General features: G+C 36.5%; 1 protein-coding gene across 1 annotated transcript in view; it reads right to left on the minus strand.

The window, feature by feature from the left end:
* Positions 1-17,055, minus strand: part of ttn.1 (titin, tandem duplicate 1) — a 324,448-nt gene that overhangs the window by 294,190 nt on the left and 13,203 nt on the right. The window contains 12 exon segments of the mRNA XM_059968782.1: positions 1,233-1,493; positions 1,589-1,852; positions 1,962-2,234; positions 2,391-2,657; positions 3,199-3,480; positions 3,560-5,253; positions 5,336-5,504; positions 7,607-7,771; positions 7,853-8,049; positions 8,173-8,417; positions 8,576-8,806; positions 14,891-15,078. Of these exon segments, the coding sequence (XP_059824765.1) occupies positions 1,233-1,493; positions 1,589-1,852; positions 1,962-2,234; positions 2,391-2,657; positions 3,199-3,480; positions 3,560-5,253; positions 5,336-5,504; positions 7,607-7,771; positions 7,853-8,049; positions 8,173-8,417; positions 8,576-8,806; positions 14,891-15,078 (4,236 nt within the window).

A 17,055-nucleotide genomic window follows, 5' to 3' on the forward strand; every position in this document is an offset into this window, starting at 1 on the left:
ATGACTGCAGGATGCCATGATAGGGACCAATTACGGGCAAGCCGTTCAGTTATGTAAGGGATCCATTCTTGAAAGTAGTCTGTAAATAAAGTTTTCCAAATGTTCAAAGCAAAAAACTTCAAACAAGGTTTGATTAATATGAACATTTGTTTTATTGTCTTCCCCTGTGTAGTTACAAAGGCACAGGATCAAGATATCCTACATTAAACTGTTATGTTCAATGGCCTTAAAGTATCAATGAATGTTACATTGCTTGATAAAACATCCTACAAGTGTCAATAGAAGAGATTTGCCTTTTCTGTTTCCAAATCATATTTCTTAATTGGCCTTCCACTGCAAACTAGCAACTGTGTTTCCAGGAATATTCATATGTTTGATTACTCTATGGCGAGTACTTATGAACAGTTTTTTAATGAGTGGTTGTCTTTTTAATAAACAAGCTGCTACCCATATTTCATAATTCCTGGAGATCTTAACATTTCTATAACCTTCCTGTCTTGAAAAATGCTTTAAAATTATGAGAGGACTTATATAAAGTCAAATTTCCGTATGTCAAGTCTTCCATAAAGCTGGCAGTGTGTTTTTATTATCAATTTTGAGACAAAGGTCAAACTAATGATCCATAAGGAAGCCAAATGATAGCAGATAGAATATAAAAGCTTCCTAATTATAAAAGAATATATATAAGCAGAAATTTGAAAGTGTAAGTAATTGAGGTGATCAGTAATTGTGAGAAGAAAAGATAGCTGTGCTCTCAATTTAGAGAGAAAGTAATTCTGTACCAGGCTACTGCTGAGAGTGAAAGATATCAAAACAAGTGTTAATAAACATATGAAAGAAAGGAAATAAATTGTTTTAAGTATACTTTCATGACATATAACTCTTAATATTTTATGCTAGATATTTTGATTATAAAACTTTTTAAACATGAATAATTTAGTTTATTATCTTAATTGTATTTATCAGAATTAAGCAAAGTCTACTAGAGCCATGATTAGCCATCTTAGCTTTCAACTAATCAAATTGGGAAATGCCATAAACATGTGTACTGCAAAATGTATGTAGACTATTTTCATAAAATAACCCCATCAGACAGTAATCTGGAAATCTGCAATATTTAAAATGCTTTCAATTTATTTCTCTGAAGAAGTGATATGATTTTTTAATATTTAAAACAAAACTATTGTTTTCCTCATGGTTAAATCAACATGGTATCAATAACACCTTCATACCTGAAACTGTAAGATTTGCTTTTGATGTTTTTTCACCAGCCATAAATGTATATTCTCCTTCTTCATCTTTCATTACATTCATTACAGTTAATCTGTAAATTTTGCCTTTTGCTTCCAACTTGCATTTAGGGCCTGTTTTGAGCTCCTGGTTCCTAAATATCCAAGCTACATCAATTCCAGTATGAGACAACTCAGCTTCAAATGTAATATTCTGGGTCTCTGAGCATGTCATGTTGCTAAGTCCTCTAATAATTTGAACTCCTATATAAAAAGATACAAATCCAGGCTTCAGGAAAACAAGTTACTCGACAAACAAAAATGTAAGTTCTTAAACAACTTAATAATTCAGCACGTACTTTCAATGGTAAGGTTACAGCTTGTTTCAGTTTTGCCAATGACAAGTTTGTAGCATCCTTCATCTGAAGCAAATGATCTGTTAATCACCAAGCGCTGCTTTGCTCCTTTCGCGACAGTTTGCATCCGGTCACCAAACTGAATTGGTTGATCATTGAAGTACCATTTCACAGAAGTAACATGTGCAACTGAAACTTTGCACTCTAAAACTGTTTTTGTTCCCTCAAGAGTTGTTTGATCTCTAAGAGGGATCACTATATCAATACCTGGAAAATAAATATTTTTTTTGAAAATTTTTGGATGCTACGAAAGTTCCATATTACTTCATGAAAAACTATACAGATAATATAAAAAAACAAATAAATGAATACTTACACTGCACAGTTAAATGTCCAGATGTTACAAGGTCAAAATCAGTGGCAATAAATGAATATCTGCCAGTGTCTTCTTTCGTTGAATCCTCAATCAATAACATGTGTGATGTTTTATCTATAACAATGTGAATGCGTTCATTAGCTTGGATTTCTTGGCCATCTTTCTGCCAGACACCTTCAACGTTTTCTTGAGAGAATTTTACTTCAAGTTGGGCGATGTCGCCTTCACAAACAGTCTGATCTCCGAGTTCTTGAAGGATAGCCACTGCACGTGCTACAAATAACAAAGATTGTTTTTGTCAATAAATTATTCTGGGCAATATTACTAAACCTGATAAATTTACAAACAATAGATTTTTTTCTTTAAAACATATATTAGAAAATGCAAAAAGTGCGCACCAATGTAATTTTCAATGCAAAATAAACTTACGTTTCATTTTCAGATTGCAACTTGTCTTTTTATCAAGTACTACAAAACTGTAGCAACCCTGGTCTTCCTTGGCAACATCCTTAACTGTCAGAGTATGACGACCACGGCGAGCTGTAATGAAGTACTTGCTGCTGGAATGAATCTCTACGTCTCCCTTATACCATTTTCCTTCAGCATCTTCACATGAAACGGCACATTCTAATTCACCCGAGAATGACTCTGGCACTTCTAGATCTGTAAGCTCTTCAATGAATTCAAGGACAGCTCCTATGTACAAATAACAAAATGCATAACTTTTAAGTCAGTCCTTCATTGCACATTTTAATAATATTAACTAATATTATCCAATATTCTCAATGGGAAACAATGCTTATATGACATAAGTGATAAAGTACAAAGTTACATTATAAATACTCAACACACCATTCTTTTAAATGGGACTGTCTGAAATAAGCTGTGATCCATGAACATGTTGTATGTCAGTAATATGGCAGCAGGTATGGCACTTATTTAGCAACTTAAACTTGGTAAGATATTCCAAGTAACTTCCCAGAAGCTTTAGGACAGAGCTAAATACTAGGCTACATTAGGAAGTATTAGGACATTTGACAAATCAAAACTTGTGTAATCCTTTAAGAACTCCAGCCCTACCCACATCACTGCTAACTCATTAGCTATCTACACCACAAGCATTAGAATTCCCTTTCTGAACTCTTCAGGCTATCTGCTCTCCTTCCTCTCACTGTCTGTACTGTCTGTTTTGAACAAGGAATTAGAATATTCGAATGCAACTTAAACCCTTTCTCACCTTCAACAATAAGATTAGCTGTTGATTTTATAGAAGAATCTTCAACAACAGCACACGTATATTCAGCAGCATCATTCATACTAATGGTCAATACAGATAATAAGTGAACTTTTCGGTCAGAATGCATTCGGTATTTGTCACCAGAGGCAATTGGCACATCATTCTTAAACCACTGTACTTTAATAAATGGCTCTGATAATTCACACTCAAAAGTTGCCATGGTATCTTTCTCCTTTGCATTGACATCATGTAGCTCCTCAGTAAATGTGATCACTTGTTTAGCTGAAAATCAAAATAAAAACTGTAAATACCAAGTGATTAGTAAACAACAATCTGTTGTTTAGTCTACAAAGTTAAGTACCTTGTACAAGCAGAAAGGCATGGCTTGAGGTTTCTCCAACAACGTTGATTGCTTTTACCATTATACTGGCAGAATCTTCAGGTATGGCATCTCTGATCACAAGTTCACATACATTGTCTTCAGGCCAGTACCAGTAGATCCTTTCAGTTTTTTCAAGCTTCACGCCATTCTTAAACCACTGACATTCAGGGTCTGGTCTGCCTACTACTCTAACACGGAAATGACTTTCATCTCCAATGGCTACAGTCTGACTCTGAATGCGCTCTAAAATTTTGGGAGCTTCCATACTTGGCGATAATTGAATCTTATCGGGCTTAAAAGTTGGAATGGTGACAGTGCCTTCAGGAGGAGGCAATTTCTTCTCCTCCTCAGGAACTTGTTTGGTCCAATGGAGAAGTTCTTCCTTTCTTCTCCTCAGCATATCTTCATAAGCTTCATCCCGTCTGCGGGTTTTGAGTTCAACTGCTGTGATGGCTTCATAATAACCTTCTTCCTTTCTACGTTTAAATTTACTTCGCAATTCTTCAGTTTCCTCCGTTAATTTTTCATGAATAATTCTTTCAGTCTTCTTAAGCTTCACCACTTCTTTAGCTGCAGCATCTGTTGGTTTTTCTACTTTTACAACTTCAAAGAATGGCTTGGCCGGTTCCGAAACACCAATTTCAACTTTCTGTTCAGGAGCTCGGCGCAAGATAGACCTGAAATCTTCTCTTTCATTGATTTCTAGTTTCACTGTGTGTTCCACTACTCCCTCAGGATTTTCTGCTGTAACTTTGACACTACCTGAATCATAGGATTTACAATCAACAATTTCCAGATAATAGATACCATCATACCGTAGTCTAAACCGTTTGCTCTTACGAATAAGTTGTCCATTAAGATACCAGTTCACCTTTGGTTGAGGATAACCTATCACACGGCACCGGTAACGAGCCGTTTCACCTTCCAACACTCTTGCTGGTTCTGGAAACAAGACGATTTCAGGCTTTGTTTTCTCTTTTATAAGGTCTTCTGAAAGACCTGTAATTGCCCCTTCATGGGCTATCCTTTCAAGTTCTTCAATTCGCTGCATTCCCCTTCTCCCTTCAGGTAACTGCGATTCTTGAACAAGGCTCTTTTCATCTTTCACAATGAGAGTAGCTGATGTCTGATCAGTACCATACTTGTTTGTAGCTCGACAGGTGATAATACCACTATCCCGAGGATATGCTACTTCAAAGTCAAGACTACAGTATCCAAATTCATTAATCATGCGAAGTCTATTGGCTGCAGCAAGGGGCTTACTATCATGCAACCACTCAACAACCATTGTTGGATCACCAATTGGTGTTAGTCTGCATTCGAAATGTGCTGGTCCAAAACACTTGAGCCTCACTGAGCTGGTCTTCTTTTTGAAATGAGGTTTCTGCTGTTTTTCCTTATCATACAGATCACCTTCCTCCCACTGTTCTTGACCATAACGCAGATGGAGAGGTTCTAATTCAGGAGCTGATATCTCCTTAGCCTTATATGTTCCTTTTGGAATTATTAATTTTCTCTCTGGTTCAGGCTCAGCATATTCAAGTTCAACATTGACTTTACACCTTGTGGTGTCACGGCCAGCTTTGTTTATAGCAGTTGCAGTATACCATGCAGCATCATAACTAGCTGCAGAATCAATTTTAAGTTTACCTTCTCCTTTCGTACCTTCAATCCTAAAATACAAGCAAGCAGAAGTTATAACATGCGTAAAAATGCACATTAACATTAATATTATCAGAATTGCAAAATACTTACTTAATATGTGGATACTTGTGTGGAGCAATAATATCACTGTTTTTCAGCCATACAATATCAGGATTTGGGTTTCCAACAGCTTTTACTCCCATTGCAATAGGGGCACCTTCTTTAACACTGACATTTTTCAATTTTTCCAAAAACTGGGGTCTCAATAAATGTTCTTTAGCTATTAAAAGAAGAGTTTTGAAATTTAAATTTGTATCTGCAGTAAGACATACTCAAAATACAGTATAATTTGAAGACGAATTTTAGTAATTGTGTATTTCATTTGCTGTGCAACAGAGATAAAGATCCACATTGTAAATACCATTCTTTCTACACCATTCAAGGATGCATATGTTACTGCTAAAATTCTTCCTCCATCAAGTAAAATAAATCACAACTCATTTGTGTTTTATGTTGTGCATTTATTAGCTATTGACTCAAAATACTACAGAAAACTACAAGTAGGTCAATAACTTCCCATTGTAGCAAATAACAGAGAATCCCCTGACCTTCACTTAAAAATACTTTTTGTTTAGTTTTGTCTTATTTTTCACTGGCATTGCAGTATAATACAGATCTCATAAAGCAACTACTGCTAACCAAACATTTAGAAAGCGATTTAAGTTAACTCTCCTAGAAACCATTATCTCACTCAATGGAGAAACTAAATCCGAGGAGATGAATGGTCTACTCTTTATTTATTTTCCTATAAATGTAGCCAGTTGGAATATCTCGAATATCATTGAGTTTCTGTACAAAATGGCATAAGACTATAAGAAAAAGGAGCAGAATTGGGCCATTCAGCTCATCAAGTCTACTCTGCCATTCCATCATGGCTGATTTATTATCCCTCTCAACTCCATTCTCCAGCCTTCTCTCCGTAACCTTTGACACACTTATTAATCTGGAACCTATCAACCTTCGACTTAAATATACCCAGGATTCATCACCTTCTGGCTAAGTAGAACCTTCTGTTCTAAAGGGGTGACCTGGTTTTCTGAGGTTGTACCTCTGGTCCTGGACTCCCCCTCTATCATAAACATCCTCTCCATGCCTAACGCTCATCAAGGCCATAACTTTCTTATTGTAATTAAATCTGTTAATATTCTCTAGTTAAACCAACTAGGCAGCAAAAAAGTCATTCGTTGCCTGATATAGTGAGTACTGGAAGATAAGGTCTGACAAAATGTTAACCTTTTTAATTAAACAAAGCAGACATTCCTGTTCTGTCAGAGCAACACAACATATGTCCTGTTCATAACTGGACAAAATATGTTTTTCAACTAGAATAATACTTATTTAATATTCACACAACAGTCTACTTCTCTTGAATTGCACTTGAAATCCTTTTACCATGATTCCATAGTCCCTTAGTGCTTTCAAAATAATGCACATAGTGGAAACTCAATATTATCAACTAATTAGGTAATTAGCATCAACTAATCTCATCTCATCTGCACAGAAACAGGAGTAACTACTGATGCTGTTGTTTATCATTACTCTGTACCTGTCTTTTGCGATAAGTAATAATAATGATTTCTTTTTTTTTCAAAGTTCAAAGTAAACTTTATTATCCAAGTACATATGCCACCATATACAACCCTGATATTCATTTTCCTGTGGTCATACTCAGCAAATCTTTTTTTTTTTTAACTTTTTTTATTGCATTTTTAAATGATTAAAGTATGAAAAAACAATGTATATAACCCATACCCCCTCCCCTTAACCCCTCCCCCCTAACTGCCCTATAGAAAAAAAAGAAAGAAAGAAAGAAAGAATGCCTGGTTGTTGGAAGATCTCCACATGCTCCATGGAATTCGTAATAATTTTAATATGTATATTTATTTCTTTCCCCTAATAACCAATTGTTTCATCTTCAAAGCATCTATATATTTAATCCTGTCTTTTGTAAATAAGGGCTCCAAATTTTCAAAAATGTTTCATATTTATCTCTTAAATTATAAGTAATTTTTTCTAATGGAATACAACCATAGATTTCTTTCTTCCAAGAATCTATACTTAAATGTGTATCCGATTTCCAAGTAACTGCAATAGCTTTTTTGGCTACTGCCAGTGCAATTTTTATAAATTCTTTCTGATACTTATTTAGTTTGAGTTTCGGTTTTATCCCTTCAATATCACCTAGTAAAAATAATATTGGATTATGAGGAAATTGTGTTCCTGTAATTTGTTCCAGTAAAAGTCTAATGATTTCTGACAAAAGATTAGCTTACATATATTCAAGATATTTTTAATTTATTAATATAATAAGTTTTATGTTACCTTCTACAGATAGAGTCATAGTGACAGAGGTTTTGCCAGCTCGGTTTTGTGCTACAACAGTCCATTCACCAGAATCAACTGGCAATGCAGGAACAATGATCAATGACTGAATTCCATCTTCTTTCACCACAATCTTGTGAGTATAGTCATTCACAATTTGATTTCCTAGATCAGATACATATTATATTAACTACTGAAATTCACTATATTTTTGGATTCATTAGCATGAAAATACATCATTCTTACCATCATGAAACCACAATGTCTCTGGCATGGGCCTGCCAACAACTTTCAGGTCAAATCTAGCAGTTTGTCCTTCAGAACATTTAAATGATGTAGGTTTCAAAACAAAAACAGGTTTGTACAATCTCTCAAGTTGAGTCTCATCTGTATCTTCCAGCCTACGTGCTGGTGACTGACTTGGAGATCGTGGAGACACAGAGCTAGAAAAAGGGAATAAGCAATTTAATGTTGAAATTTCCATTTGGAAATAACAAACTGATTAACTTGGCAAAGTTCTAATTGCTACAGAATATGAAACACAATGAAAAGAGAGAATGACTTACCGCATTCTTCTCATAATTTCTGTTGTTGATAAATGAGTCTGGGTTGCTGGAGCACCAACAGGCTCTATGAACAATTTTCCAGAGCAAATGGCATTTCCTTTGACGTTGCTGGCCAACACTGTGTAAATGCCTTCATCCTCTGGCAAAACTGCAGAAATCCGTAATTCGGCTTTACCATCCTGAGAAGTCTCCATAACATAGTGATCTCCGTGTTTCAGGCGTTTACCATCTTTGAACCATGCAATCTAAAGAAAATACAAAATGCATACCATCAAGATAAATTAAATATACTTACAGAAATTAAAGTTTACCTGAGCTTTTTAAATTGTTAAAAATACATTTCATACAAATATTCTGATCTTATATTGTAGCATGTGTAGTCTGTAATGCAAATATTGTTTACCTTAGGCAATGGATAACCAGATACTTTACAGAAGAAGGTTACACCCATTCCATCAAGAATTCTATAACTTTTCACTGTTGAATCAAATCCTGGTTCAATGGATTCCTCAGCTGAAATATCTAATATAATTTCTTCACCATCTTCCTCTAGAAGCTCTTCCAAAGTAATTCTAATGATTCGGAATTCAATTTCTTTGATAAGTCTTTCTTCAAATGAAGAAATGTGGTACTCCTAAAAACATGAATAGCATTAATTTCAACTGACGTTAAGCCATAGACTAAAATATGACAAACATCCAAAACATAAACTAGGAATTATTTAACTAACAGTTACATAAGTATAGTAAAATACACATAGAAGCTAAACAGAACAATGTGAAATTATTTGAATATATTGATGTGATAAAAAGAGTGCTGTATACATACAGATTTTCAGAAGCATTTTGATGAAGATTTTATTCAAAAATTGTGAGAAAAATTGAGAAAACAAGGAAAGTTAGCAGCATAAATCAGGAAGACACGGACAAAGTTAGTTAAAGGCTGTTGGTCATCTTGGAACCAAGAAGAGTTGGAAATAATGCTCCCAACTATAATTTTGCTGTTGATCAATACAATGAGGCCATGATAGTTCAGCATTATCGGGACTTTAGTGGTGATCAATCCCAATAGACTATTGAATATCATTCATATCAATACTGTCTATCTTTAATTCACATTTTAGATGTTATTCAGAAGTACAATAAACAAAATTCATGCACTGCTGTATTAACATTTCCAATGGACACAATGAGTTTAAGGAGAGTGTAAAACAATGCCGCAGTGAGCCTACTACCAAACTATTAGGATTTCCAAATAATCCTACAATAAATCATTCTGAGATTTACTGTACGGACGATTGCAAATTAACAACATAAAAGTAGAGAGCTTGACAAAAAATGAAGGAGGTTAGCAGAAGGGTACGTATGATAGTAGCCATAAAAAACAACTACACAGTAAACTGTAATACATATTGAGAGAAATGATACACAGGGTTTATCTGAATTGAGCTCAAGACTCCAAGAGACTTTTAGTCCAAGTGGTTGAAACCACAGCTGTGATTGTATGAAAGTTCAGAAACTTTACTTGGGAGTTCAGAAAAAGCAACAGTTTGATTGATATAATGTGGTCTAAGTGATGGTGGAAAGATGTAAAAGCTATGGTGGAAAGTTTTGGAAAAATCCTTAGTTAAACAATTCAGAGCTGTGATAAGGTTGTGTAACTTGGTGCAGTTGTTGGGGAAGGTAAAATATTTGGCAAAAGAGATACATTGTTAGATATATGAAATAAAAACGGAAAATTCAGGAAATAATAAGTCATGAAGCATGCATTGAAGGAGAAACTAGAGTGAATGTTTCAGGATATAGATCTTTCATCAGTTCTGTAACTTCTTTTTGATAGTGCAGCAGTCCCTTGGTCTATCAGTGCCTAGGTTTCAGAGATAACATAACATTGGTAACTCTGTTTCACTTTTATTGACTTTTTTGGAGTGAATTTATTTTTATCAAGGTTTGGCTGTAGAGAAGAAAAAAGGAAAGAGTTCATAGAGTGGAGATGTGGGTTAGATGAGAATGAGTTTAGACTGAAAGCTTAGAATGCAATTTTGAAAGAAATGACTGCAAACATGTGGCAGTTTGTGGTTCATCTATGGAGATTGATAAGGAGATATATTTCAGAGCAGGTTTTATTTGCCCATGGAGTTACCGTGTCAAACAAGTTTCCCATACTATTTACCCACAAGATGTTTAAAACATCAAATTCTTTGCCATAATTATCTTCAACACTGGTACCCTATAAGGCTTCATCTACAGCCCCTACTTTACTTCAAAAACACTCACAACTGTGTGGCCAAATACTATTCTAACTCCATTTACAAGTTAACACATGACACCATCTTAGTGGGCTGAATCTCAAAAACTGTTAAGTCTTACTACAGGAAAAGAACCTAGCAGCATGGTATTATGACCTTTCCTTCAATGTCATCAAAAGCAAAAGGTTTAACTTCAGGAAGGGGAAACAGTGCATCTACTTCTACGTATGTGAGTGGTGCTGGAGTAGCAAGGGTTGAGAGCTTCAAGCTCAAAGGAGTGAACATCACCAACAGCTTGTTCTAGTTTCACCACATAGATGCCACAACCAAAAATGCTCACCAATGCCTCTACTTCCTTTGGAAGCTAAACATTTTAGCATGACCCTTTTGGCCCTCACCAAATTTTATCAATGCACCACAGAAAGCATCATGGTTTGGCACAGCAATTGCTTTTCCTGTGACCACAAGGAACTGCAGAGAGTTGTAGACACAGCTCAGCACATCATGGAAACCAGCTTTCCCTCCATTAACTCTCTCCACACTTGTTGCTGGCTCATCAGGATGCAAATGACAGGTCTCGGCCCGAAACATCGACTATTTATTTTGCAGCATAGATGCTGCCTGGCATGCTGAGTTCCCCCAACATTTAGTGTAGGTTACTTTATTAGGGTCACTGAGTCACAGAACACTACAGCACAGAAACAGACCTGTCAGCCCATCTAATCCATGCTGAACTGTTATTCCGCCTTGTACCATAAGCCTGCATCTGGACTTCCATACTCCTCCCATTCACGTACCTATCCAAATTTCTCTTAAATGTTGAAATCGAACCTGCATTCACCACTTCCTCTGATAGCACATTCCACACTCTCACCACCTTCTGAGTGAAGAATGTTCATCGAACAACCCTTAAGGTTTCTTTATATATTTCACCTTTCACTCTTAATTATAACCTCTAGTTCTCGTCTCACCCAATTTCAGTGGGAAAGCCTGCTTGCATTTACCCAATTCTTCGATCTGTTACTGTTTTCCCTTGTACAAACTCAATGTGTGGATGTGGTAAAATGTAGATAGCATGGAAAGCTAAGTTTTTTAAACTGTAACTGGGTGACAGTTAACAAACAGAACCAACAAATTTAAGTGCAAGTTGTAAACCTTTTCTGAAGGCTGGAAGATAATAAAAGAAAGCTTAAATGACTGCAGGTGCTTTCCACGGGGTGGAGTTTGTTGGGTGTGTTCAGGAAGGTTTCTTGACACAATATGTAGATAAAGCTACAAGAGGAGAGGCTGTACTTGATATAGTATTGGGAAATGAACCTGGTCAGGTGTCAGATCTCTTAGTGGAAGAGCACTTTGGAGATGGTGATCACAATTCCATCTTTACCATAGCAATGGAGAGGGACAGGAACGGGCAACATAGGAAAATGTTTAATTGGAGTAAGGGGAAATATGAGGCCATCAGGCAGGAATTTGAAAGCATAAATTGGGAATAGATGTTCTCAGGGAAATGTATGGAAGAAATGTTGCAAACGTTCAGGGGATATTTGTGTGGAATTCTGCACAGGTACGTTCCAATGAGACAGGGAAAGGATGGTAGGATACAAGAATTGTGGTGCACAAATGCTGTTGTAAATCTCATCAAGAACAAAAGAAAAGCTTACGAAAGGTTCAAAAAAACTAGGTAATGATAGAGATCTAGAAGATTATAAGGCTAGCAGGAAGGAGCTTAAGAAGGAAATTAAGAGAGCCAGAAGAGGCCATGAGAAGGCCTTAGCAGACAGGATTAAAGAAAACCCCAAGGCATTCTACAAGTATGTGAAGATCAAGAGGATAGGACATGAGAGAATAGGACCAGTCAAGTGTGACAGTGGAAAAGTGTGTATGGAACCGCAGGAGATAGCAGATATACTTAATAAGTACTTTGCATCAGTATTCACTACAGAAAAGGATCTTGGCAACTGTAGGGATGACTCAAAGTGGACTGAAATTCTTGAACATGTAGAATGAGGATGTGCTTGAGCTTCTGGAAAGCATCAAGTTGGATAAGTCACCGGGACCGGACAAGCTGTACCCTAGGCTACTGTGGGAGGCGAGGGAGGAAATTGCTGAGCCTCAGGCGATGATCTTTCTATCATCAATGCGAATGATAGAAGATTGGAGGGTTGTGGATGTTGTTTCTTTATTCAAGAAAGGGAGCAGAGATAGCCCAGGAAATTATAGATCAGTGAGTCCTACCTCAGTGGTTAGAAAGTTGATGGAGAAGATCCTGAGAGGCAGGATTTATGAACATTTAGAGAGCTATAATATGATTAGGAATAGTCAGTATGGCTTTGTCAAGGGCAGATCATGCCTTATGAGCCTGATTGAATTTTTTTGAGGATGTGACTAAACACATTGATGGAGGTAGAGCAGTAGATGTAGTGTATATGGATTTCAGCAAGGCATTTGATAAGGTATCCCATGCAAGGCTTATTGAGAAAGTAAGAAGGCATGAGATCCAAGGGAACATTGTTTTGTGGATCCAGAACTGGCTTGCCCACAGGAGGCAAAGAGTGGTTGTAGACAGGTCATATTCTGCATGGAGTCAGTGACCAATGGTGTGCCTCAGGGATCTGTTCTGGGACCCCTACTCTTCATGAATTCTATAAATGACCTGGATGAGGAAATGGAGGGATGGGTTAGTAAATTTGCTGATGACACAAAGGTTGGGGGTGTTGTGGATAGTGTGGAGGGCTGTCAGAGGTTACAGCGGGTCATTGATAGGATGCAAAACTGGACTGAGAAGTGGCAGATGGAGTTCAACCCAGATAAGTGTGAGGTGGCTCATTTTGGTAGGTCAAATATGATGGCAGAATATAGTATTAATGGTAAGACTCTTGGCAGTGTGGAGGTTCAGAGTCCATAGGATACTCAAAGCTGCTGTGCAGGTTGACTCTGTGGTTAATATGGCATATGGTGCATTGCCAATCATCAATCACAGGATTGGGTTTAGGAGCTGAGAGGTAATGTTGCAGTTATATAGGACCCTGGTCAGACCCCACTTGGAGTACTGTGCTCAGTTCTGGTCGCCTCACTACAGGAAGGATATGGAAACTATAGAAAGGGTGCATAGGAGATTTACAAGTATGTTGCCTGGATTGGGGAGCATGCCTTATGAGAATAGGTTGAGTGAACTTAGCCTTTTCTCCTTGGAGTGACGGAGGGTGAGAGGTGACCTAATAGAGGTATATAAGATGATGAGAGGCATTAATTGTATGGATAGTCAGAGGCTTTTGTCCCAGGACTGAAATGGCTAGCATGAGAGGGCACAGTTTTAAGGTGCTTGGAAGTAGGTACAGAAGAAATGTTAGGGGTAAGTTTTTTTTTTACACGGAGAGTGGTGAGTGCGTGGAATGGGCTGCTGGTGATAGTGGTGGAGGCAGATACAGTAGGGTCTTTTAAGAGACTCCTGAATAGGTCCATGGAGCTTAGAAAAATAGAGAGCTATGAGTAACCCTAGGAAATTTCTAAGGTAAATACATGTGCGGCACAGCTTTATGGGCCTAAGGGCCTGTACTGTGCTACATAGGTTTTCTATGTAGCACAAATGCTAAATGCTAGAATCTGATAAGTAAGGAAGGTGTTTAATGGAACAAGTGATTTGTGAGTTCCTTGTCTCTCACCTTCCAGCCTTCAGCCTGCTTTACAGAATCTGGAGTCGCTTGTGTCTCCAGAGACAGCTGCTGGTCATTAAAAGAGATTTGTTTTGAAAATTGACAAAACAATCTCTTAAATGCTCTTCCACTGTGAACCAACAGCTGTGATACAATTATCATTATTGTTGAGGGAAAACTTCCAGTAGTAACATGGGATTCAATGAGAAAAAGGGGTTTTGCATCATAGAAAATTGCAGTACAGACAGTTTTCTAGGAATGCAGTGTTACCATAACATGGGGCTCACCTGGACAGTTAATATTTTTCATTAATATTCCTATCTAGCTAGTCCTCTTCGTTGTAAATGTTAGTGTCTACGTCCATTAACAGAAACTCACAAAGAAAATATCTTCTAGTGTTTGTCAGTGACTCATTTGAGGGTACTCTTGTCTCTAAGTCAACTGCAAATCCAACTTCAAAGAATAATGCATAAAATTTAACTCCACAACCTTCTGTAATACTGCTATAATGCTACAGTATTAGTCCACAAGTTATTTCTCTTCCACTAGATGGAAATAAAAAATCCCATAGCACTATTTTCTAAGAATAGCATAGAAGTTATTCCATATTTAAAATTAAATATCTTTCTATGAATGTTTGAAATGGCTAATAAAATTGTACTATATAAAAGTGGACAAGTTGTGTACTGGCGTATATTGAAAGGCAATTAATTTAATTGTAATATTTAGAAAACAGTTTTAACTGGCTATTGTAAAATAAATTTGTACTCTAACACAAAAACTTGTTCAGGCAAATAAATTCAAAGATAAATCTTGCCTGTTCAGTTTTCATTATGGTTGCAGTTTTCCCCATCTTCTTTCTGATTAGTGCCTGTTCTTTGTCATATTCCATCATTGGAATTATTGGTGCTACTTCGGCAAGTTTGGGTTCTTGAACATGCTCTGTTACTAATTCTGTCCGATAAATGATTTCCTGGTGGTCCTTCAGGTAAAGCTCATAATCAGCTAAAAATTAATAACATAATTAGAAAAATGTTGAAGTTGCACAAATTACTGTAAATTGATTATTATTAAAACATGATACAAATAAATTATTGATTAGTAATAATTAATAAAGAATTTTTTTCTAACCAATCTGGATGAAAATAAACAATATCTTTGGACTCAGTGTTACAATGCCACTTTAATTATCTGAAATTGGTTGAAAGAGACATGTAAAAATAGATTTATAACAAGAAATTAAAAACTTTTGGAATGTACTTTGAATAAACAGATGTCAGAATTGGGTGAATTAATAAAAAGTTTGATAAGGAAAGAAAGAATTGGGTGAATGTATGACAAGAAAATACATGAAAATAGTTAAAGGCAAAAACCTGAAACACAAATGGTTTAAATACAGCGATTTCCAAGAAGTGGACTGTTATCGTGGTTTTAGGAAGAACCAATTTATTTTAAATGCAAATAAAGAATATGAAAATGATGCAGAAATGTTAAATCTGTGTAAGTCATTGCCTGGGCTTCATCTATTATATTATATCCAGTTATATGTTAATGACCTCAAAAAGTTGTCAAGGCCTGGAGAAGTGTAGAGAAGAGATTTGCTTAGTTAATACCACAGATACTAAAACTTTATGAAGAGATGAGGAAAACTAAATAATTTTTGATGCCCTACCTAAATTGTGGGATGTTAAGTTGCACACAAAACAGTTAAAGTTGTGGGAGAATAGTATTTTTTCTTTGAAATTATGGAGGCAGCCAGGAGAGCTGATCATTGCTGATCCTTGACCTCAGTACCACTTTTCATCACTAACCACGTTTTCATTCCCCTATTATCCAAATATATTTTATCTCAACCTTTAATATATTTAGCAACGGACACTCTACAGCCCTCTTGGGATACGAGTTCCAAATATTCACCATCCTCTAAGTTAAGATATTTATTCTCATTTCATTCTTTTATTTGACCTGCGATTCTAGATAATCCTATCAGGGGATACACTATTTCTGCAACAATCCCATTGAGCTCTTTAAAAAGTTTGTCCCTTTCAATTAGATCACCTCTTAGTCTTCAACTATTAAACCTCTACTTCTTTGACACAACTGCCACTCTGGTAATCAATCAGGTAAATATTCACTACTTCTACCGAAAGCATATCATGCCTTAGGTAAGCAGACTTGAGCTTTACATATTTTATATGTGGTCTTGCTTGAACTCAAATATTCCTTGATAAAGACCAGTATACCATTTACCTTTGTAATTACTTGCTGTATCTATATGTTAACTTCTACTATAGGAAGTTATAGGAAGGATGTGGAAGCTTTGGAGAGGGTGCAGAGGAGATTTACCAGGATGTTGTCTGGATTGGAGAACAAGTCATATGAAGTAATGTTAGCAGAGCTGGGACTTTTCTCTTTGGAGCATAGAAGAATAAGAGGGAACTTGTTAGAGGTCTACAAGATTATGAGAAGCATAGATAGGGTGGATAGTCAGTACCTGTTTCCCAGGGCACCAATAGCAAACACCAGAGGGCATATGTACAAAATTAAGGGAGGGAAGTTTAGGGGAGACATCAGGGGTAAGTTTTTTTTTTACACAGAGGGTTGTGAGTGCCTGGAATGACTTGCCAGGGATGGTGGTGGAGGCTAAAACATTAGGGGTATTTAAGAACCTCTTGGACAGGCACATGGATGAAAGAAAATAGAGGGTTATGGGGTAGTGTAGGTTTAGTACTTTTTTTAAGGATTATATGGGTCGGCACAACATGGAGGGCTGAAGGGCCTGTACTGTGCCGTAGTGTTCTATGGTTCTACTGATTTATGTACATGAATATCCATGTATCTCTAAATACTATCAACCTCAATCTCAACTTTTGAAGCAATTACATGTATTCTGCCAAAGTGAATGCCTCATATTTTTCTTTATTATACTTCATGTAGTGACTTGGTCATTTAACTGAGCGTGTCTATAAGCCTCTGAAATCT

This window comes from Hypanus sabinus, chromosome 4, assembly GCF_030144855.1.
Source record: "Hypanus sabinus isolate sHypSab1 chromosome 4, sHypSab1.hap1, whole genome shotgun sequence".
Lineage (NCBI taxonomy): Eukaryota > Metazoa > Chordata > Chondrichthyes > Myliobatiformes > Dasyatidae > Hypanus > Hypanus sabinus.